General features: G+C 36.8%; 1 protein-coding gene across 1 annotated transcript; it reads right to left on the reverse strand.

Moving 5' to 3' along the window:
• Nucleotides 1–10,210: 10,210 nt before the first annotated feature.
• LOC125263725 (calpain-2 catalytic subunit-like) lies at nt 10,211–23,572 on the reverse strand. The gene is made up of 21 exons (XM_048182869.1): nt 23,249–23,572; nt 20,197–20,266; nt 18,595–18,713; nt 17,591–17,724; nt 17,219–17,387; nt 16,120–16,203; nt 15,951–16,036; nt 15,798–15,872; nt 15,557–15,717; nt 15,294–15,463; nt 14,845–14,856; nt 14,124–14,335; nt 13,833–13,869; nt 12,057–12,122; nt 11,915–11,972; nt 11,726–11,790; nt 11,179–11,247; nt 10,921–10,999; nt 10,689–10,805; nt 10,517–10,575; nt 10,211–10,432 (listed from the first exon to the last, which is right to left on the reverse strand). Exons 1-21 carry the CDS (start codon nt 23,483–23,485, stop codon nt 10,409–10,411), a joined length of 2,103 nt encoding a protein of 700 aa, XP_048038826.1. The 5' UTR covers nt 23,486–23,572; the 3' UTR covers nt 10,211–10,408.
• Between the last annotated feature and the right edge of the window lie 1,235 nt (nt 23,573–24,807).

Genomic DNA, 24,807 nt, shown 5'->3' on the forward strand with positions numbered 1-24,807 from the left:
AACCACGCGGTATTAAAGAGACAGCTCGCACAATGTGTATTAATGTAACAGAAAAATACTATACTTATATATTTTGCTGTTGTATTGTGAAGTGACACTTTCATAAACTTTTCTATACTCCTCTGATTATATAATGGTAAATATTACACTGGTGTAACCCAGGTTACTGAGAGACCTGTTAATGTAAAATAGAAAAGGGAATAAAAACCATAACACTCGTGAATCTGTAAATCAGCACTTTATTTTAATAACATTTGTGAAATAGAAAATAGGAAAATGCATAAATTCAAAAAGAAATAAAACTAATTTGAAAAATTATTCAAATAGAAACAAAGTGAAATTTGGTCCAATGAGGAGAGCGAGGAGTTAGCCCCGCCCTATGATCGGAGCTGTGCGAGAGAGAGTACGAGCGAGAACGCGCGAATGCAAGAGAGAGAAGCAGCAGTTACGACACGGTCCTGAAAAAGAAGAAGAAGACAGAATTAGAACATATAAATCAGCAGTTGTGTTAAGAAAAATAACAGATTTTGAGAGAAGAAATGTGAATTGATCATCGTCAGTCGATTATCAGGGTTGATGCTAGCGCAAACTGTTATAGAGGAGAGAGAAACTTCCGGAGGTTGGAGTTTTGCCTGTCTGGAAACTTCATAACTAGAAAAGTAGAATTCTCTTGGTGAGTAAAGTAATTAAATCCTCAATTACACAGGTAGTTTTGTATAAATGTTCTGTAAATGGTGTTTAACCATCAAATGCGGTTGTATTATGTGCAGTAATATATATAAAAGATGTATAAAAGCTAATCCTCTGTTAAAAAACGGGAGGAATATCGAGTGAATGTGTTAAATAACTAATGTTCAGATTTAAAAGTTACTTTAAGCAGTTACAAGTGTTATTTTAATGGGTTTTTGTCGTGTATTCGAGCTATGAGAAATGGCTGATCGTGACGCACATGCGATACGGGCAGATGAGGCCTAAGTGCGTCATTTAAAAAAATGCTCTTTGCATGTTTATGCAAATTTCAATGTGTTAATGTTAAATGAACATGGAGTTAAATATGTTGAAATCTTGTTTATTCGCAGATTAACTGCTGTAATGATGTATATCTTGAACGGAATGTCTAATTGTATTTTTGGCCTTGTCTTTTGCAAGATTGTTTTTTTTTTTCCTTCCCATCTCTGTCCTTCTTTTCCCTATCTTCTGTTTTCCATCATCTCTTGAGTCGAGTGCAGCATATTTTCTGGAATCGGACGATCGTCGAAGAAGACTTTGAACTTGAACTGTCCCTGCATTGCACTAGAAAGAGCCTGCGAGCAGGAACTGGCGAGCCAATGCCCATATAAGGATCGAGCTACGTGAATCAAAAAAGTGGTAGGATTGTGCACACGCTTTTCCTTCGTTTTTCTGACTGAACTGTGTTGCTCAGAACTAAATGGCGGAAGACGGATCTCGTGTAAGCAGCACTGAACTGAGTTAAAGTTTGGTGAAACCCTAATCCACATTGGGACTCTTATTGTGAGCATTAAGGTTTATCCATTGTAATTTCTTTTTCCTTTTTGTTTTCCTTTTTTTTTTTTTCTCCTCTACTGATTTTATACTCTCAAATTGCCACTGTCAAATTATTTGTTTTTATTATTTTATTTTTGTTGTTGTTGTTTTTTCTGAAGAACAAGAGTGAAAAAGGTATTTCAAAGTGTCATTGGAAGAATTGTGTCCAGTCAAATTCAAAGTTATTATCTATATTAAATAAGCCAATTAGAAACAAATTGAATAAATAGGTGAAAATAAATTTTATATTATTATATATATCTATATTCCATATTAGCAGAATAAGAGTCTGTTAGCTTTATTAGGTTGAATCTAAATAGGTTTAAAGAGATAAACAAATAATTAATAAGATAGAAAAATAAATAAATAGAAAATTTAAATAAGGGTTATAAGAAGAAATACATTTATTTATTTTACTCTCTTCATTTATTTCATCCTCCATTACCCCCCTTTGGTCACTATATTCATTTTTTTGTTTTTTTTTTGTTTATTGGTTTTGATGATGTATTGAATCTCTGACATTATTATTATTATTTATTTATTTATTTTTATTTTTTCCCTTTTATTATTGCATTATTGACATCCTTTAATACATCTTACCTGTTTCTGATGAAGCCAGTGTTGTCGTCATTTCCTTCTACCCTTGTTGCTAACACAGTCTCTTGAGCGAGTCTGATCTTCTGGTCGCTGGTCCAAATTTAGAACTGGGGCACGTTCAAGCTCACACCGGTGCGCAACGTTTTGCTACGTTTTCCTGGTTGAACGACACATTTCCTGGAAACGGTGTGCAACGGGTTTGAGATGCGTTTTCTCTTGTTTGGTGGGCGTGTCAGAAATGTTAGCCCAATCAGCGGCAACCTGTATATAAACCACGCGGTATTAAAGAGACAGCTCGCACACTGGGTATTAATGTAACATAAAAATACTTTACTTATATATTTTGCTGTTGTATTGTGAAGTTACACTTTAATAAACTTTTCTGTACTCCTCTGATTATATCATGGTAAATATTACAATATCAAAGCACAACAACAGTGATCAGCAATAATGATAAGCCTATTAAACAATAAAATAATATAGATCATAACAGTCTTGGAGGTAAGAAGTGGATTATCCTTCACCTGAAATGTTTGTCTTTTCATCCTGAAATGCAAGGCAAGTGTTGTATCAAAATAATTAGAAGATTCCACAAATCCCTTCACTCGATTGGGGTGTTCTCTTTTATTCCGGACGGCAAGGGCAGTGACTGTAACATCGAGTGTATTTTGGAGTATTAAACCCTAAATACCAACTTCATCAGGCTCCGAAAATTATTAAAAAAGAACACAAAGAATAGCCTTCTCAGCTGCCATAGTTGCAACTCCTGCGTCATCAGAACAGGGTGTTCAACGCACCACCGTTTCCGTTTAAAAAAACGTTTTGCCAGGGCTGAACGCAGCCCAGTTGAATGATCGCGCTGACGCCTCGCGTGCGCACTATAGACTGTAAAAAAAATATGGACGTAGTGTCCGTGACGTCACCCATAGAGTTCTGAATAGCAGTTTTGACGCGCAAATGAGGCCGCGGCCATCTTAGCTGCACGTGACCGCACGTCACTCACGGATAACTGAAAATGGGCAAAGAGGCGGGACGAAGTTGGAGCCCATACGACTTGTTGCTGAAACCACGCCCGCCCTAGCTATCTATCTAAAATATTAATAAAGATAGCAATATCATTAGAAAGTACTAAAGGATTACTGTCAATCTACGGTGATTTTTTTTTTTACGATAACGTTATAGATGCTCCAACACCAGTAGGCTAATTAATTTGTGTGGGGTGTGCAAATAACACAAATCAAATGGGATTTCATACCTTTATAATGAGATCGCGAGATGAATCCAATCCGTGGCACTTGGGTAAAATATATATATATATGTACCAGATGTATATCTCTCAAATGTTCTCTCAAACTAATGAGCACGTATCCAAAGTATAATTTTTCAAAATAGTGCAGCAGTTTTAGTTATATCCAAGCAGTGCTGTCGGAGTTGTATACGTTATCCTGGTATTGTCATTGTAGTAAATGTCAGGAACAAAACTTTTAGCCAATGCCACAACGATCCAACAACGTGTGTTCCGCATGCGAGCACATGTACACAGACTGACATCTGTCTCGAGTATGCAGCAAGCCATATATTGTATAAAATAATACAGAAAAAAGCACAAATACGAGTGAGATGCCAAATTCAGCGGCTGAAATGAGCTGCTGAGGTAACATGACGGCTCACAGACAGCAGCGGCATACCTGTCACTCAAGTGACCACGCCCTTAATTATGCAGAACTTTAAGGCTTAATATAATTTAAACGGATGAGCTATAAAAAATTCACCCCCCTCAGAGTTGTCATGAAGGGCAAATTCGCAGTATAGACCAAAACCACAATATGAACCAGACTGTAAACATGTTTTTTTCTGCTGTAAACTTGGCTAATTTAACATGATGGTCAATGAGATTCTGCTCACTTCTGCAGCCTGTCCCTAGCGGCCAGTCGATGAATTGCAGTTTAATTCACTTCCGTATTGGCTTCACGAGAAACAGGGGGAGGTTGCCGCTTGGTGCGCACTCAACATATTCGTTGCAAACTTGACATTGCAGCCTGTTCATTATCAAAATAAAATAGCCAAACATATAAAAAATTACACTGCTCATTTTACATACTCCGTAGAATCCTATCTGTGCCGTTCAGCGTGACCGCTGAAACTGGTCCTGCCAAACACATTTTTGCTCATTTGAAGAGGATGATTTTTTTCGTTGATATTGAAACGGGAGTGAAGTACAAATCCTATTTGACACAATAAATAAAAGTTCAGCATCCAGATACATTGCTAATATGGAAACATTTGAATTCGTGCCGAACGAGAGAGGTAGGCTGCTTGAGAACACCCGTTTTTACTTTCAGTTTTGCTTCAAATTAATTCGTTTGGGCTTGTTTATAGCTACTTACAAGTTTTTATTCTTGTTCTGTATATGTATATTATATATTCTAATATTCTTATGCTTGACTTGACTTAGTTTGGTCGCATCAATAAAAAAATTTAAAAAAGCCACTGCTTTATATGTTGCTTGTTGGAAAACACAAAACCCGGCACGGACCACTTTTGGTGTTATATGAGAGGGGATCAGATTTCGGAGGTTCCGGTTCCAGCTTGTCCCGGATGCCTGCCACTGTTCTGTTATTTAGCTTTCAGTGACATTTTTAATTATGAAAGCTGCAGTCCGTAACTTTTGGACTCTAGTGGTAAATAACCAAAATTGCAGGCGTCTTGCAGGTACTGTACTCCGCAGCGTTGCAGACTCGAACCAGTCTAATAGTCCCAATATAAATATAAAATACTTGTATATGAGATATCTATCTCAATGTGATTTTCTTCCCTGGTTAAATAAACGTATAATAATAATAATAATATAAACTCTTATTATAGGTGTGTCATAGTGATTCAGGATAAGACAAAAACAGAGTTTGGAAAATGGATTCATGATGTAGGCTAATGGTGTTTGGGGGGCGGTAAAGGACCTGAATAATGGATAGGGGGGCGTTGGCCCAAAAAAGGTTGAGAACCACTGCTCTAAATGCAGACCACTTTTGTTTCTATTTTTTTTTTTTTTTGTTCTTTCGGAGACCAGGAGGGTTGGTTTTTACAATTTTAGGCAAGCGAATATTTCTTTTTGAAATGCAGATTCTATGTATACCTTGTAAACATTATTTCCCCCTCAAAACATACAGTTTATTTAATACACATTGACCTTTTGTGACTATTATATGAATATTTTTGAGATATAATACAAAATTCTGTCGTGAAACTGTCATGAAACAGAAACCTGGGCTGCGTTCAGCCCCGACAAAACGTTGCAAAACGTTTTTTAAACTGAAACGGTGGTGCGTTGAACACCCTGTTTTGATGACGCAAGAGTTGCAACTATGGCAGCTGAGAAGGCCATTCTTTGTGTTCTGTTTGAAGAATTTTCGGAGCCTGCAGTCGGTATAAATACGTATACTACAAAATACACTTGATGTTACAGTCATCCAGAATAAAACAGAACATCCCAAATCAAGTGAAGGCATTTGTGGGAACTTCTAATTATTATTGTGATCTTGCCTTGCATTTCAGCATGAAAAGACAAACATTTCAGGTGAAGGATAGTCCACTTCTTACCTCCGAGACTGTGTTGATCTTGTTGTTGTGCAATGATATTGTAATATTTACCATTATATAATCAGAGGAGTATAGAAAAGTTTATGAAAGTGTCACTTCACAATACAACAGCAAAATATATAAGTATAGTATTTTTCTGTTACATTAATACACATTGTGCGAGCTGTCTCTTTAATACCGCGTGGTTTATATGCATCTTGCCGCTGATTGGGCTGACATTTCTGACACACCCACCAAACAAGAGAAAACGCATCTCAAACCTGTTGCACACCGTTGCACACCGTTTCCAGGAAACATGTTGTTCAACCCGGAAAACGTAGCAAAATGTTGCGCAGCGGTTTGAGCTTGAACGTGCCCCTGCTTGCAATCACATCATTCTCTATAGGGCAGAGCTGATTGGTTCCTGCGCTATCAGTAGCCAATGGGTTCGCTGCTCAACCTACAAATACTGGGGCACGTTCAAGCAGAAACCGGTGTGGAATGTTTTGCTCAGGTTTCCGGGTTGAATTACAGGTTTCCTGGAAATGGTGTGCAATGGGGTTTGAGATACATTTTCTCTTGTTTGGTGGGTGTGTCAAAAATGTCAGCCCAATCAGCATCAACATGTATATAAACCACATGGTATTAAAGAGACAGTTTGCACAGTGGGTCCAAGTTAAGTTGTTTAGTCGTCATTATATAGTCGTCATTATATAGTTGACTCGAATGGCTTCACTCACTGTGTTCCCTTGTTTACCCAGTACTATAGCAAAAAGTTGTGAAACTATGTTTGGATCTACACCACCCATACATCACACCCATATATGTTTGTGAAACATTTAAAGTCAAAACCACAGGCCATGACAGTTAGTCCTTCCTAACAGCTTCTTCTTGCTGCAGTTTTGCCAACTAGGCAATTTTGTTGCTAGTTGTAGCATCTTTTCAGACTACCCTAGCAACTTTTTTTAAAAAACAAAAAACAAAAAAACAAACACAGTGATGCAATCTATTAAAAAGGCACATATTTTCATATAAATTGCACAAAAAGAGGAAACCACTGAACAGCTATAGCAGGCCAAGCAGCACGTCAGCCTGGAGAGAGCTGAAGAAAGAAACCTAACAGTTGATAGTTGCAATTGTTCAATAATAATTGTTTATGATACAGCATGTAAGTTGTTGTTCAGTTAGATGCACTTTAAGAAACAAATTGCAGAAAAATGGAAAAGGTACTGGTAATTTTCTGCTAGGACCTTATCCATTAAGTTGTGATCCTGTGTAACCCTAAAACACAAAATGAAATGTGTAATTTAAAACACCTGTGAAAAATCAGTACGGATAATTCCTTCATATTAGCACAGTACAGTGTGCCCTTAGAGTGTAGCACACTAACTACCAATACACTGCTTAAAACTATATTTAAAAAAAAAAAAAAAAAAGGTGTAGTTTTACTAGTTAATAAGAAAATAGGCCTACACATAAAATGTAATTGTTAAAACGTGTAACTGTTCAATAAGTCAACATTCTATTTCAAAACATTTTTAAAAATCTTATCTGTTTATATTACTTTTACAAATAAAATGTTTATATTATTTTTTATGAACAAATCCATATTAACATATTTCAAATCATATTTTTATGTGTATTCTAAGCAATAACGCAGTTTTGCGTCATGGTTTGACGTCATAAGGCAATGACATCACAACGTCATTCAGCAACAAATCGACCCTCCTTCAGCAACTTCCCCTGAAAATTAGATCGCAACACTGACTTGCAATTCACCCTAAAGGTATTTGGTGGGATTCAGTAACCATTTCTATATAAACCTTTATTTGTGGATTGACAGAGAAGGAAACAAGATTTGTCTTCATTGGAATTAAGGGGCCTGGGCAAAACCATTAAAAGGGTGTCCATAGACATGGCCAAGCGTTTTATGTCTTTATGCAGATTCAAAACCTAATGGATAGCCTACTACAAACTGTGCTGTCCTAACAAATTCCAAATACTTAATCATATGCTTAAATTACATCAAACGTTTTTTCATTTGGGATTTCCAATTTTCTGGGTTGTTTTATAGGCTATATTATGCATATTGCATTTTTGTTGGTATAGGGTTAACTACTTTCACAGCTGAAACACTAACTTCTCCTCCCACATAGATACATAAAGTGTTGTCATAGTCTAATTTCGTTTCCTTGTTGGGATTGTGAAGTGGCACAATGACGAGCCAAGAGACTGTGAAGAGCCAAATGACGTCAAGCTCCACTTCTGTCGACCTTATGGGTGGAGTTATGTTTAGCGATATGGTTATGGGTAGGGTTAGGGTGTGGTTGGACCGTCTAACTCCACCCATTGCATCCAGTGAGGGGAGCAGGACTTAAAGCTCCACCCAAGGGAAAGCAAAACTTAATTTGAGGATTTTCATGGTCTTTCCTATTTTTTTTTTTTTTTTTTTACAGTCTATGGGTGTATCCAGGAGTGCTATATGTGAAAAATATAATTCAGTGCTCAAGCAATAAAATAAATCTGCTTAATTGACATGTAATTTTATAAACATTAATCAAAACATATACATCATGTGTATAAATCAACGCTCTGTCTGCACCGCCTTTAAAATCAGACAGGTGGCGCTTTTGTGTAGCTGAACGAGTATTGAGCTTTCACAAAGTCCCTATCTATAGCCTAATCTTTGACCGTTTACAGGTGCTGGTCATATAATTAGAATATCATCAAAAAGTTGATTTATTTCACTAATTCCATTCAAAAAGTGAAACTTGTATATTATATTCATTCATTATACACAGACTGATATATTTCAAATGTTTATTTCTTTTAATTTTGATGATTATAACTGACAACTAAGGAAAATCCCAAATTCAGTATCTCGGAAAATTAGAATATTACTTAAGACCAATACAAAGAAAGGATTTTTAGAAATCTTGGCCAACTGAAAAGTGTGAACATGAAAAGTATGAGCATGTACAGCACTCAATGCTTAGTTGGGGCTCCTTTTGCCTGAATTACTGCAGCAATGCGGCGTGGCATGGAGTTGATCAGTCTGTGGCACTGCTCAGGTGTTATGAGAGCCCAGGTTGCTCTGATAGTGGCCTTTAGCATTGTTGAGTCTGGCATATCACATCTTCCTCTTCACAATACCCCATAGATTTTAGATTTTACCCCATAGAAGGTCAGGCGAGTTTGCTGGCCAATTAAGAGCAGGGATACCATGGTCCTTAAACCAGGTACTGGTAGCTTTGGCACTGTGTGCAGGTGCCAAGTCCTGTTGGAAAATGAGATCTGCATCTCCATAAAGTTGGTCAGCAGCAGGAAGCATGAAGTGCTCTAAAACTTCCTGGTATATGGCTGCGTTGACCTTGGACCTCAGAAAACACAGTGGGCCAACACCAGCAGGTGACATGGCACCCCAAACCATCACTGACTGTGGAAACTTTACACTGGACCTCAAGCAACGTGAATTGTGTGCCTCTCCTCTCTTTCTCCAGACTCTGGGACCCTGATTTCCAAAGGAAATGCAAAATTTACTTTCAACAGAGAACATAACTTTGGACCACTCAGCAGCAGTCCAGTCCTTTTTGTCTTTAGCCCAGGCGAGAAGCTTCTGATGCTGTCTGTTGTTCAAGAGTGGCTTGACACAAGGAATGCGACAGCTGAAACCCATGTCTTGCATACGTCTGTGCGTAGTGGTTCTTGAAGCACTGACTCCAGCTGCAGTCCACTCTTTGTGAATCTCCCCCACATTTTTGAACGGGTTTTGTTTCACAATCCTCTCCAGGGTGCGGTTATCCTTATTGCTTGTACACTTTTTTCTACCACATCTTTTCCTTCCCTTCACCTCTCTATTAATGTGCTTGGACACAGAGCTCTGTGAACAGCCAGCCTCTTTTGCAATGACCTTTTGTGTCTTGCCCTCCTTGTTCAAGGTGTCAATGGTCGTCTTTTGGACAACTGTCAAGTCAGCAGTCTTCCCCATGATTGTGTAGCTACAGAACTAGACTGAGAGACCATTTAAAGGCCTTTGCAGGTGTTTTGAGTTAATTAGCTGATTAGAGTGTGGCACCAGGTGTCTTCAATATTGAATCTTTTCACAATATTCAAATTTTCTGAGATACTGAATTTGGGATTTTCCTTAGTTGTCAGTTATCATCAAAATTAAAAGAAATAAACATTTGAAATATATCAGTCTGTGTGTAATGAACGAATATAATATACAAGTTTCACTTTTTGAATGGAATTAGTGAAATAAATCAACTTTTTGATGATATTCTAATTATATGACCAGCACCTGTATATGCACTAACAATAAAGTACCATTGTACTACCATGTAAATAAATACCATGGTATAATTCAATGTCATTAGTTTAAAAACAATGTTATTTTGGTGGACACTATGGTAATTATTTGTAAACAGATAAATCAAATCATGTACATCAAATCATCAGACTTTGTGAATATGAAAAATGTGATTTAGTCATCTTTATTATTGCAAATGATTTTATTTTCAGCAGATAAGCACCATAAACAAATTGCATTTTGAAAGCAATGCAAAGTTTAGCTAATACCCGTATAGCTGATTTTACTTAAGCAACCCCTGTATTCCTGGTCTGCTGTGTCCTCCTCAGTTTAACTGCAGGAAATGAATGGACTTCTGCTGCAATTTTGGTAAGTGGATTTTCAACTGAGAGCCAAGCAGAGCCACTGCAACACAAAACAACACATCTGTAAATGATAACGCTACATTGAGAAATGAAATCACCGTCCATGGTCACACTTGTGCATCACCTGCAGGATATCCAGCTCGATTTTCCCGGTGTTCTTCTTATCGAACGTTTTAAACATTTCTGTGTAGAGCACAGGTGAAAACATTACAGTAAAACACTTATAAACAAACTGTCATAATTCTATTTATTTCCAGTCATTTAAAACATTCTGGATAATCTCCAGTAAAACTTACTGAAGAGCATCTCCAGGCGAATCAGGCAGCTGACGAAGCAATCAAAGTCAATGGCGTACTGCTGATTGGCATAACGTAAGATTATCACCTCAAGTACTTCGTTTTTCAGCTGGAACCCTGTAGAGGAAAACACATACAAGCATTACTTCACTCTATATTATGATCTATATGCTATTACACACTTTTAGAAGAAATGTATTCTTAATTCACTGTCTAACCATAGACTCATTACCTGCTTCTTTCACAGCATCTCTCATCTCATGGGAACTCATAGTGCCCGAGTTGTCTGTATCATGGTTCTTAAAAATTTCCTGGTGAGGTACGACAGAAAATCCACATTCAATAATAAACATCACTAAAAATGAAGAATTGATCTGAACAAAATTGTTGCTCTGTCGTAATAGGGATGCACGATATATCTGTACCTTGTCTTGTTGTTTGAGATTTTTTTTGATTGATCTGAATTATTTTACCAAAATATATATTATACCAAATATTTCTGGATCTTTGTCCACAGTGCGTGAAACTCCACAAGGCCAAGTTTGCCATTGCCATCTCTCTGAACTGAGGTCAAAGGTTATAGCAGGATTATGATGATTAATTTGTTTGCTGCAGTCGTCCAATGGAAGAATGCTAGTGTTGAGAATCTTAAAGCACACTTAAAACATTTAGATAATCCGTATTTTAAATTCCAAAATGAGGTTTGCAAATCGCAGGCATATTGTGAGTTGACGAAAAGCTAATAATTAAATGATAAAATGTACAATAAAATTAATAAATATTTTTAAAATAAAAACAATCAAAATAACACAACTATATTTTTAAAATATTTTTATATGAAAATATTCACGAAAGAAAATAGTCATCCGAAATCAGAGAAACGTGAACATGCAAATGTGCTGAAATATAAGAATATAAGAATTATCGAAATATAAGTTAAAATGTTGGGGGGTAGTTCAAGAAAATATTTAGGGACAAAGAGGTTTGGCTGATAAAAACTATCTATCTATTCATATCATCCAGTGAGGTAAGGATACATCTAGCAGGCTGATAATCTGGCGACAGGTTTCCATACTGAATCCATCTGTCTTCAGATCAGTTCCTGTGTGAAAAAGCACAAAACTTTGTGAGAATGAACAGAACAGATTGTTAAACTATTTCAAGGGGCTTTTAAATGCAAATATCTATATATTTATGTGAATAAAAGTGGAAAAGTCTTTTCCTACGTTTCGAGATAACACTGTCCAGGATCTTCTGGAGTTCAGTCACAGATACCTCTGAGTCCTGCAGAGAAAAGACAAGATCATGCATACTGGGAAAAATAAAATGATAATGACCCAAAACTGAAAATGATGTCATGTGACTTACGTTTCCAGCAAACTCATTGAAAAGGGGTTTGAAATCTGGGTCCACATCACTCTCGGATATGTATTGCTGGAAAAGAAAAAGTGTTCTTTAAATGAAAAAAATAAAATAATTAAATAAATATACATATAGTATATATATACTGCGTTCCAAATTATTATGCAAGAGACAAATCAGTAAGATTTCTGTACAATAAACATTCAGATTTTAGTTTTTCTAAGAAAATGTTTGTTCATTTATTTATCCATGTCTTTTTAGATAACTGGTATCAATCTCAGACAAAATAATTTGCCAGGTCTAAGTCACAGTTCTCATGCAATATGGAGAGGAAGAAAGATCTTTCTGAAGATGAAAAGCATGAAATGGTGCAATGTTGTGCAAAAGGCATGAAAACAACTAATATTGTTTCTCTTTGTGAGGTTTGGTTTGGAGTGGCTGAAATGCATCTTTATGCACAACTGCCAGCCTTCACGAAGAGCTTCTTGAGACTCCAGAGACACCAGCAGCTTCAAATACCTGTTTGCTGCTTAACACTGGCTTTTTTTATAGCTGCCCTTTTAATACAATACATTTTTTTGATAGGAACTTTCATTAATAAGCCTTTTTCTGACCGAGTTCTGCTGTGCTCTAAATCACTCACAAATCTTATGATAATTCGATAATCTCCATTCAGTTTCACACAATATTAGTTGTTTTCATGCCTTTTGCACAACATTGCATCATTTCATGCATTTCATCTTCAGAAAGATCTTTCTTCCTCCCCATATTGCATGAGAACTGTGACTTGCTTAATAATGTGAAACAACCTCTAAGTAGGGTTTCCATAGATCTGGCAAATTATTTTGTCTGAGATTGATACCAGTTATCTAAAAAGACATGGATAAATAAACAAACAAACATTTTCTTAGAAAAACTAAAATCTGAATGTTTATTGTACTGAAATCTTACTGATATGTCAATTGCATAATAATTTGGAACGCAGTGTATACACACACACACACACACACACACACACACTACCATTCAAAAGTTTGGGATCGTTAAGATTTTTAAGGTTTTTAAAAAGTTTCATCTGCTCACAAATATTTAATTAAAAATACAGTAAAAACAGTAATATTGTGAAATATTATTACATTTTAAAATAACTTTTCTATTTGAATATATTTCACAAAGTAATTTATTCCTGTGTTGGCAAAGCTGAATTTTCAGCATCATTACTCCAGTCTTCAGTGTCACATGTTCCTTCAGAAATCATTCTAATATGCTGATTTGCTGCTTAAGAAACATTTCTTATTATTATCAATAAAAGGTTGTGTAAATTTTTTCAGGATTCCTTGATGAATAGAAGAACATTTATCTGAAATGCAAAGCTTTTGTAACATTATCACTACCGTTCAAAAGTTTGGTGTCAGTAAGAATTTTTGTTTTTTTGAAAATATATTAATACTTTTATTCAGCAAGGATGCATTAAATCGATCAAAAGTGACAGTAAAGACATTTATAATGTTACAAAAGATTATATTTCAATTAAATTTCAAATAAACGCTGTTCTTTTGAACTTTCTATTCATCAAAGAATCCTGAAAAAAATACATATTTTACACAAGTATTTTGTACAACTGTACACATTGACACTGAAGACTGGAGGAATGATGCTTTGCCATCACAAGAATAAATTACATTTTAAAATATTTTCAAATAGAAAACAGTTATTTTAAATTGTAATAATATTTCACAATATTACAGTATATGCTATGTTTAAATGATAACTTAAATTCACCTTTTTTATATCTGCACTGATCTCTGCATCCATCGGGCTGCAGGGACGAGAGTCAGAATTACATCCATCATGCATTTGGGTGCAAATACAAGAATGTTTAAAGAACAATTATGATTTATTTGTTAGGATTTATTTGTTCTGATTTAAACAGACACAAACACAGAACAAACAGATGTTTTAGTGTTACTATCAACTCTAGAGTAGACAAAACAGAACCTGTGCAACATCGTCACCATGTGGTCTAAAACTAGAACTATTTAAACCCATGATTTTTACACGCTTGGAACTAACCTGGCAGCAGCCTCTTTCTCTGTGAACACACGGAGTATGAAGCTTCCCTTGCGATTCGGCTCGAAAGTGGAGGGGATGATGACGTATTCACCAGGAGGCAGTTTGAAGCGCATACTTATCTCTCGCAGATTGATGAAGGTTTTGCTCCCTGCAACAGGCCGCTGATACAACAGTACATCAGGACCGAAATGAATATTGTTGCGACCCTTTAACTGCAACACAAACACAGATGGATAAATTGTATCTGAAAACTTGCACAGCTTATTCCAAATAAATGTTTGGTGATGGAAAAAATATAAAATTGGATGAACAGTTGTATTTCAGTGCTTTTGTGTTTGCTCACAAAGGATTGTGTTCCCCTTAAAAACTTTGTATTCTCTCAAAAAAGGATTGTGTTCCCCCAAGAAACTTCTGAGCACTCTCCCAAGGAATTGCGATCCCCGGAAAACTCTGCTTTCTCTCCCAAAGGATTGCGTTCCCCAAAGAAACTTTGCATTCTCTCCCAAAGGACTGTGTTCCTCCAAAAAATTGCATTCTCTTTCTAAGGATTGCATTCACCCAAGAAACTTTGCATTCTCTCCAAAAGGAGAGAATTTTGAAAAGAATTGAGATACACTGAAATGTAATTTTTTCCTCCAGTCTCATTTTTTAGCATCACCTTGCCTTACATTTGTGTTGTCCAGCTACTCTTATGTACAAAACATATAGAGCTCATACACACCTCATCTGGAACCTGAAAAACATCAAAGAATATTATATTATTCAATATAGAATATATATATTCTGTGTTTTTTTTTTTTTTTTTTTTTTTTTGCATTTCAATACAGACCTACCATGAGCTCAGAGGCTATTAATCAATATTTCAACATCATTTCAGAAAAAAATTCTCTAAAAAAAGTAGTCAAACAGGTGAAGAACTGCACTACCCATGATTTTCAAATAGGCCAATTATACAGTTTCAAATCAAATTTTGTAATTTTGTGATTAATCTTGACAGGTTGGTTTGGTTAATGAATCTTTCATGAACTTGTTTTTAATTTCTATGGAGAAAATGACTTGGAAAGACACTTCTAGAACCAGTGGTACTGTTGGTTGTGAAATTGTTTTTGGTGTTGAGAATAAAGTTGTTTCTAGTTTCAATGGTATTACTGATTGTATGTAACCAATTACCTTATAGATAGTAAAGCCAATGGTGTTCAGTTCTTGTCCAAACCGCTTTTCTTTACGACCATCTTTCTGCATCAGACCCACAAGGAATGTGCATCCATCTTCGCCATCATAGGGATCATCATCTGCATCTTCCAGCTTGATCACAAACTGAGGGTTTGAGCAGAATGTAGCTGGAGAGGAAAAACCAAATGGTCGGACGGTGGAACAAAAACAACTTTAAAACCAAATTTGGTTTCAAGCACATTCATGTTGATTCGATATACCTGGGTTGTTCCCGCAGCCCCCTGCGGTGGAGCCCACCCTCCAGTTTCCTTCAAACTGGTTGTAGTTCCAGCGGCTCACAGTGTCACTTAAAAGAGTGTCTGGAGTCAGATTACAGATCTCCAACTTCGAGAACTGCTGTATGAAGTCAGAATACGCCATCCTAACAGGACGAGGAAGATTAGTCAAGTTGTTTGTTACGTTGTTTAGGGTTAAAAGGTTAAAAAGCCCAAGTTTTCTTACCAGAACTCTCCATCTTCAGCTGAATGATTCAGTTTCACTTTCTCCTCTGGTTTGACGCTATCCCATTCTTTGGAACTGAGGAAGAGATGGGAAACATTTTACAGGACTCTCAAGACCGATGTTGAAGGAGTGTGATCTGTTTAGGGAACTCACTTATCACTCCAAGCGCCCGTCCACTCCACACGACCCCACGGGTTCCTGATACGCACCAGTTCAACCGGATTGTCTATGAAGTGAACCTGCATGAAAGGTGACAATAATTAGAGCTTCTTCAGATTATTCCTATCAAATCCATATTTCAGCATCAATGGCGATATCTGACCTCCTCTGCGGCTGTGATGGAGTAGGCATGACCCTTCACCAGCTTCAGACTCGTCACCGCCTCCGTCTCATATGAGCTGGTAATCTGCTCAATAATTAAAATATCATTTTAATGATAAAAACTGTAGCTAATTTAAACCTGTATTTCCCACATGAGAGCAATGGCACTACCATAAGACTTTTTATTTTTTTTAAAGAAATGAATACTTTTACTCAGCAAGGATGCATTAAACTAATCAAAGTGACAGAAAGACATTTATAAAGTTACAAAATAATTCTGTTTCAAATAAATGCTGTTCTTTTGGACTTTTTATTCATGAAAAAATAACAATGATAATAAGAAATGATTCTTGAGCATCAAATGAGCATATTAGAATAGTTTCTGAATGATCACGTGACACTGAAGTCTGGAGTAATGATGCTGAAAATTCAGCTTTACATAAATTACATATGAACATATATTCTAATAAAACATTTTAAATTATAAGACTACTTATTACACTGAACAAAATTATCAATGCAACACTTGTTTTTTCCCCCATTTTTCATGAGCTGAATTCAAAGATCTAAGACTTTTTCTATGTACAAAAAAGGCCTATTTCTCTCAAATATTGTTCACAAATCTGTCTAAATCTGTGTTAGTGCCATCTGCCCAGTTCTTGCATGGCCAGCATACTGACCGGACATGTCACCCATTGACATCCTTCATTATTATCTATTACAGCAATGATATCAATAGTCACACTTGAAACTCCTGGTATTTAGTGTGAGCCACAAGTGAGCTAACATTTCATATTTCCACACAAAAAGTCCAACCTATTTGCATATGTGGCAAGTATTCTTAGTAAATCACCTGCAAAATATCCTTGAAGCACATGCAAATTGTTCGGTCTCAAAAGCTAATTAGTGTCCTTTCATCTGGATATTTGTAAAGTGTGTTTGTTAAGTAGACCACAGCTCCAACAAAACATTTATCTGAAGACTTGCGCATTATTATGTATTAATCACTATTTATTATTGCCATAGAGAAGCTATAGCAGACAAAAAGATGTAACAAAATGCAACAAAAAGAAAGCCAACAGAAGTGGAATGAGACTCACATCAATGCCACAGCCCAGTAATGAGCCCAGCGTCAGTGCTTTCTGCATGAGCTTAAACAGGTACGGAGGAGCTTTGCTCAGCTCATACTTCTCAGCAATGCCTCCGGTGAAATCCTCAAAACCCTCAGAGGTCAAACCTCCATCCAGAGCTTCATATGAGCCATTTACCCTTCAAAATATGGTAGAAATCTGCATCACCGGTTGGTATGTATGTGACATGTTGTATGAACATTGTGTGTTTTGAAGGCTGTGGTTGTACAGTAGGCACAGTGTTTACCAAGCGTTTCGGATGACTCCGTATAATATTGTTCACTACTGCAGTTCAGGTAAGTAGTAGCAGGTAATTTATGATGAATAAACACGCACACTCACTTTGCATAGGCCTTCTCCAGTAGAGCGCTCCAAAACTCAGAGCCCTCGGCGGATTGAACAAACAGCAGCTTCCCATTTCTGGTGGGCAAGCGGTCATCAATGACCACGTCCACCCATTCACCATACTGCCAGAACTGGAGAGACGAGAACAACACCATCAGTCTGACAGTGTAGCTTTATCACTGAAATTATAATATGATCATATCTTGCATCTTTAGAAGTACTTGAAGTCCAAACGTCTGAAACCAAACTTGCCTACCACTTTTCTAAATTTAAATAAATTATACAATTTTTACATTTAATTACATTTAATAAAATTATTGCAATATAGTATTAGCTAATATTTTATATTAGCTAAAATTATATTTAAATAAATATTTATTTTTTCTCCATATAATGGACTTCAAAGGCTACCAATGGGTTGAAGGTCCAAATTGCAGTTTCATTGCAGCTTCAAAGGGCTCTACACGATCCCAGCCAAGGAATAAGTGTCTTGTCAAGCAAAAAAATCTTTCCAACGTGATTACGTAATGCATGGCGCATCGCAGAGCAGTGCAAGACGAGCATTTGTGGTTAAAAGGTATATCAATTTTTATTTTTTTTAGAAAAAGACCGATCGTTTCTCTAGACAAAACCCTTTTTCCTCGGCTGGGATCATGTAGAGCCCTTTGAAGCTGCACTGAAACTGACATTTGGACCTTCAACCTGTTGGTTGCTATTGAAGTCCATTATATGGAGAAAAATCCTGGAATGTTTTCCTCAAAAACCATATTTCCTTTTCGACTGATGAAAGAAAGACATGAACATCTTGGATGGGGTTAAGTAAATTTTCAGGAAATTTTAATTCTTAAGTGAACTAATCCTATAAAATTATTGATTAAAATGATTTAAAGCACTTTGAATGTTTGTTTGTTTGTTTTTATCCTAAAATTAAGACTTTCCCCCCAGGTTTAAATTAAATCCCAGATCTTCAATGTGAACTCAGTCTGTTTGTATGTTCTGACCTGAAAGTGGAAGATGCCGGCATAGTCCTCCGTAAAACTCTGTCCATGTGGAACTACACGTTCCAGAATCTCATTATTCAGAGTCAGAGATGCAATGGCTGCCATCAACCAGCAGTCACCTGCCAATGTATCAAACATAGTTATTTATTTTGCCTTGAGCTGATCATTTTATGCAAACTAACTTCTAGTACACTTATTACAGTGATAGTCTTGAAGGATCAACCTGGGCTTCAGTGTTTTGCTCAAGGAGTATCCTGGGTGTATGTGTCTTGCTCAATAGTCATGGTTCATGGATCAAATATTGTGGGGTTTGAACCTACAACCTTCAAGCTTAAGACTTGACCACTCCCATCTTTTTCCACAGCACTTGTAGTGTGAGGTAACTTTAATCAGTGGTTGCTAAAACTAGAATCACTCATATTGTTGCTCATGCTTTGTTGTTAACCACTTACTACTAAAACTTGAGCATGTATTTCATCTACTCACAAATTGTTGTGTCCTCTTGCAGATTTTACATTCGCCCAAAAAACTCTAATTTGTTCGCACAAAAGCGTGTTCTCTTGCAAAACAATTATGTTCCCCAGAGAAACTTTTAATTTGCTCACACAACTTTTGTAAGGAAGGAGCCCCTAAAAGCACATGGTAAAGAAAAAAAATTATGTTTGCATTCCCCCAACACGCAAAACCTTTGAGCTCTTTCTCGGGGGAATGCCAACATTTTGCAAGAGAATGCAAAAGCACTGACATATAGTTTTTCCTCCCATCCACCATGATGTCCCTTTAGTGCAGGGGGTAGGCAAGTTCGGTCCTGGAGAGTCGCTGTCCTGTTGAGTTTAGCTCCAACCTTAATCAAACACACCTGAACAAGCAAATTAAGCTCTTCAGGATTACTAAGGCTATAGGCAGCTGAAGGGTTGGAGCTAAACTCTGCAGGACAGCGGCTCTCTAGGACCGAACTTGCCTACCCCTGCTTTAGGGGCTACATACTTTTGTGTTCTCTTGAAAAAACGTTGCATTCACTCACGCAACTTTTGCGTTCTCTTGCAAAAAGATATCTATAGCTAAACAAGTTCTCTTGCGTTTCCTAGAGAAACTTAATTTGCTGGGAATTTCTTGGGGAACAAAAAAGTTTTGTGAGCGAATGCAAATGCATTAAAAAATATAATTTATTTCTTCCATGCATGTCCTTATGGAGGCTCTGTACAATTTTATGTCTCTTTTTGTTTGAACAAACAAAATAGGTCCATAGTGTTAATGGCTCAAGTGTCACATCTTTTCTGATATAGTTTACATTCATTTGTCATGGTGGTTAGCTCTGCACAGTACGAGTCTATGTGAGTTCGGGGTGGAAGACAAGTGTACTCATGTCAACATAAAGCAGACACACCAGCTGATACATGTAACTAAACACCTCATTTCATATCATAATACATAATTAAACTGATCCTGAAATGCCATATTCAGCTTGTTTTCGATGCTGAAATCAGTAATAATGTCTTCACCTATACTGCCCACCACGTTAGCAAAAATCATAAATGATTGACTGTATTTCTCTACAGGCCACACCTGAACACTAATGTGACCAAAACGATCTTTTCTCACCTATTTCTCCCTGGCAGATGTCCGTCCGCTTTGCGCCATCCACAATGAACTCAGGGTTTGAGCACAGCTCCTTTAAAAATAGAAAATTGAGCACAATTAGAGCTAATATTATTACGTTATGCAATGGTACACATGAGTAACAATACATTTTATTAGCAAACAGTGCATTTAAAAGGTTCATTTGAACAATTGTGTGGTGGCTAGTGTATACAAAAATAGAGATACCAATGAGCAGAGAGTATGCTTGTTGTAGGTATCAACCCTCTTATCTTTACCAGATTTGCTTCAAACTTCATTAGAATAATGTCAAGACACGGGCGAATGTAGACCTGTGAAAAGATTTTTGATATTTTTCGAACACTGTTGCCATAGCAACAGATCAAAATTCAATATTTGTTTTGGATGCTTTTGAGACTCTTAGCATGCTTCAAATTGCATGAAACTCGACAGACATGTCAGGATTGTCATCCAGTAGATATGGGCAAAGCCTTAGAAATGGGTGGGGAGGAGGGCCTCTATAGTGCCACCTTTTGACAAAAGTGGGGGGTTAGTTTAACCTAGTCACCAAACTCAGTACACATATTGTTCTCATTAAAGGGATAGTTCACCCAAAAATGAAAATTCTGTCAGTAATTACTCACCCTCATGTTGATACAACCATGTAAGTCTTTCTTTCATCTTCGGATCACAAATTAATATTTTTGTGATTAAATATGAGCGGTGGAATACTCCTCCATTGGCTTTAAGGGGGCCCAAACTTGTCCGTCCAGAAAGTCAGTGAAGAAAATGTTTAAATAGTCCATGCCACTACAGTGGCTCAACCGTACGTTTCTCAAGCGACGATAATACTTTTCGTGCGAAAAAAAACAAACAAAAGAACGACTTTATTCAACTATTCATTTTCTCTCTTGTAGGCCTCTGACGTTAGTTCACGAGAGCTCCATGACGCATGCGCGAGAACTAAACTGACGACGATCTTCTTCTACTACTACTTGTTACTGGCTGCTCACTCCTTAGGAGTATTACCGCCACCTAGTGTTCAAGATGAAGTGCTGGCATAGCCGGAAGCGCTAAACTTTGTTTACAAGCAGGTGAACATATCATAACATATGTATCATGACTTTAACAATTACCACATACTGCTTCCACTTACCTTGTTGGTCTGTATAAACAAGTTGGGCACAGCTGTTGATTTCAGTAATCTTTTTTGTTGAACTGATTTGAAGTCGTCTGGAGAGAAATGTTCACTGCACAACTTCATGTGCTTGACGAAATTAATCGTTAAATTAACATCCCGTTGAACAGCCAGCAGCCATAGATTCAGTCGCTCACGATCATTTGATGGGAAACGGTGAAAGGTAAGCCGTTCATTTTGTGGCAATGTTAAGGCACCTTTACGTTTACTCGTTAGTTTTTCACGATTCGGACATCCAGGAAGTGCACACTTTCTAACCATTGTAAACAATTACTTAGAGCGAGACCAAAAGCACGATCAATGTCGAATTCAATAGATTACATACAGCGCGCGCGTTCACCTGCTTGTAAACAAAGTTTAGCGCTTCCGGCTATGCCAGCACTTCATCTTGAACACTAGGTGGCGGTAATACTCCTAAGGAGTGAGCAGCCAGTAACAAGTAGTAGTAGAAGAAGATCGTCGTCAGTTTAGTTCTCAGGGTCAAGTTTGGGCCCCCTTAAAGCCAATGGAGGAGTATTCCACCGCTCATATTTAATCACAAAAATATTAATTTGTGATCCGAAGATGAAAGAAAGACTTACATGGTTGTATCAACATGAGGGTGAGTAATTACTGACAGAATTTTCATTTTTGGGTGAACTATCCCTTTAAGCCGGACAACAAAATATTCGTGAAGCTTCATTGCAGTGTTTTGAAATCAGCCATCACTAGATTTTGTTGAAAAGTCGTTGTTATTTTTATTTTATTATTTTTTTGGAGCACAGAAAGTATTTTCGTCGCTTTATAATATTGAGGTAGAACCACTGTAGTCACATGAACTGTTTTAAATATGTTTTTAATACCTTTATGGATCTTGAGAGGAGACGGTGACTTTGCTCTCAAGAGAGGCCTCATCGGATTTTATTAAAAAATCTTAATTTGTGTTCCGAAGATGAACAAAGGTCATACGGGTGTGGAACGACATGAGCGTGAGTAATTAATTACATTATTTTCATTTTTGGGTGAACTAACCCTTTAAGACTGGATTACATTTCTCAAGAGTATTGTTGAATTTGTGCAAATAGCAATATGTAATTTGCTCTGGAATTTTTAAAGAGGTTATGTGAGAAAAACACACACATTGCAGATTAGGATGATATTCTGCACTCATTTGAAATTGACCTATGACATTCTATGACATGAAATTATTCTAAATTTAAACACTCTCATGGATGAGGCTGTTGTGGTTTGTGATGATATGGGCACCAACTGCTGCACCTAAATGTGGTGTATTCAATGACGGATTGGCAGTGCCACCAGGCTTGGGCCCATCATTGCTGCTTGCAGCTATATTTCTTTTTATTATTTTATTATTAAGTAGTTAAAAAAAGTGCAATTAACTTTTTACTTTAAGCTATTGAAATTTTTGTTCCACTTTGGGTTTATCAAAATTTAAATGCAGCAATTAAACATGCAATTATACCATTTTTAAAATGATTTATTTATTAGTATTATTAATTATAAAAACACTTCCCATTGTTCCTTGTGAATGTGAATCAGTTAGATAAAACACAAGGATGAAAAAAAACTTATGAAAAATATTATTAACATTTAATATTATTATAACAAAATAACACACTGTATAATATATCCCCTAACCCTAAACCTCACAGAAAACTTTCTGCATTTTTACATTTTCAAAAAAAACAAAACATCAATCTATATGATTTATAAGCTGTTTTCCTCACAGGGACCAAAAAGTGTTCCCACAAGGACAAGGATTTTGAATATTGCCATCTTCATGGGGACATTTTGCCCCTATAACGTGTAGGGTTTACCAGAACCACACACAGACTCACACAGAGGACATCACAGTACCTTGGGTCTCTTCCACTCCACTCCTCTGGTCTTGAAGGAGTGAGGCCCAAGTTCATTGTATCCCAGAGAGTCGGATTCAGCAGGGAAGGTAGGGTCACAGAACAGGGTTTTTTTTGCCAGACATTCCTGCTTCAGTCTCTGATAGTCCTGCTTGTTGTAGGGAATCGCATTCTTGTTTGTTCCCACTCCTTCTCCTCTGTCCTGCCTCCTAGAAAGAACCTTTGCAATATTAGACATGCTGCCCTGTAGTCGTCCTCAAGTGTCTCTGAAGCTTGTCTATAGTGTGTGAGTGTTTGTGTGAAACTGATGCTGATTTTATACTGAGAGCCGCTGTATGATAAACATAAGGGTGGAGTCACACTCACCTGTCAGCACATAGGGGCAGGTGTTGCTTTCACACTGGTTTAGCATCATGTAACCTTGCAAAGAAAACTTAAGCAATTTAAGTCTATACTTTTCATTACTTTATTGCTTCATATGATTTTTAAAGTATATTCATTTCTCTACTTTAGTACTTACCAATGTATTTGCACTGTAACATGAGTCCTGTAAAGTGTGACTCAATACACTCTTACAATACTCTAAATGCAGACCTCTTTTGTTTCTATTGTTCTTTTTTTATTCGTTGGGAGACCAGAGCTGGTTTTCAGAATTTTAGTCCAGTGAATATTTCAAAAAACATAATCAAGATAATTGATCATTTATTTTGAAGTTTTATTAAGTGTTAATAATGAGATTATGTGGTTTTTATAATCAATTAACACTGTTTTTGTCATTTTTTTACAACATTTGTCACCATTAATTTGGTTTAACCAAAATTTTGTTTTTACCAAATTACACTTTTTAAAATATTACAACATTTTCCATGTTTTATAGCAGTTGTACCGAATAACCTGATGTTTCAGGACATGCACAGTAAAATCCCCAGAGTTATATCAACTCTGCTCAGAGTACATATGGTCCCTCTCTAAATAGTGTTAAAGTAACACTGAAGCAGAGTTAAAGTTAATGAGATAATTAAGCAGTTATTTAAGTGATGATTGAACATTAATGATGAACACCTGCTGTTAACAAGCAGAATCACTGAAGAAAAGAGAAACACAAGAACTACAACTTACTTCAGCCACAGCCTTAGATGAAATCAACTGAAGATAGATAGAAGCACAGGTCCTTAATACCTGCAAGGCATTTTTGCCTGTCGCACCTCTGCCGGTGCCAATGGGCCAGCCACAAGGTCATCAGCTGGGAGCTACCCATCACAGATGTTTCGCCCCATTAATCTCAGAACATCTCTTGGTGGTGGAGCAGCGGAAGGGACGTCTCCCTACCGCTCACTGTGGCTGGCCCAGTTTAGATGTTGGTGTTTTACTGGTCCAAAAATTATGCACCCATCATGGTGGTCAGGGTTGGTTTTAGTTGGGCTCTTGACAAAAATCCATCAAACAAATTCCAACATAATGCTTCAGTACTAAAAATAAGCAACTATTACCCCTCATGCTTATAGATGAAAACGTAGCATACAATCCTCAACAGTGGTGACAATAATTATTCATACTGCA

The sequence above is a fragment of the Megalobrama amblycephala genome, linkage group LG2, assembly GCF_018812025.1.
Source record: "Megalobrama amblycephala isolate DHTTF-2021 linkage group LG2, ASM1881202v1, whole genome shotgun sequence".
NCBI classification, from domain to species: domain Eukaryota; kingdom Metazoa; phylum Chordata; class Actinopteri; order Cypriniformes; family Xenocyprididae; genus Megalobrama; species Megalobrama amblycephala.

Excerpts from the sequence above, each read along its gene's own strand:
- LOC125263725 (XM_048182869.1), bottom strand. The coding sequence starts at position 23,485 with ATGTCTAATATTGCAAAGGTTCTTTCTAGGAGGCAGGACAGAGGAGAA. Across the intron at positions 17,725-18,594 it reads CCGGCATCTTCCACTTTCAG|TTCTGGCAGTATGGTGAATG; the intron begins GTCAGAACATAC and ends TCGTCTCTCCAG. Across the intron at positions 11,000-11,178 it reads CAAAGATCCAGAAATATTTG|GAAATTTTTAAGAACCATGA; the intron begins GTATAATATATA and ends GTACCTCACCAG.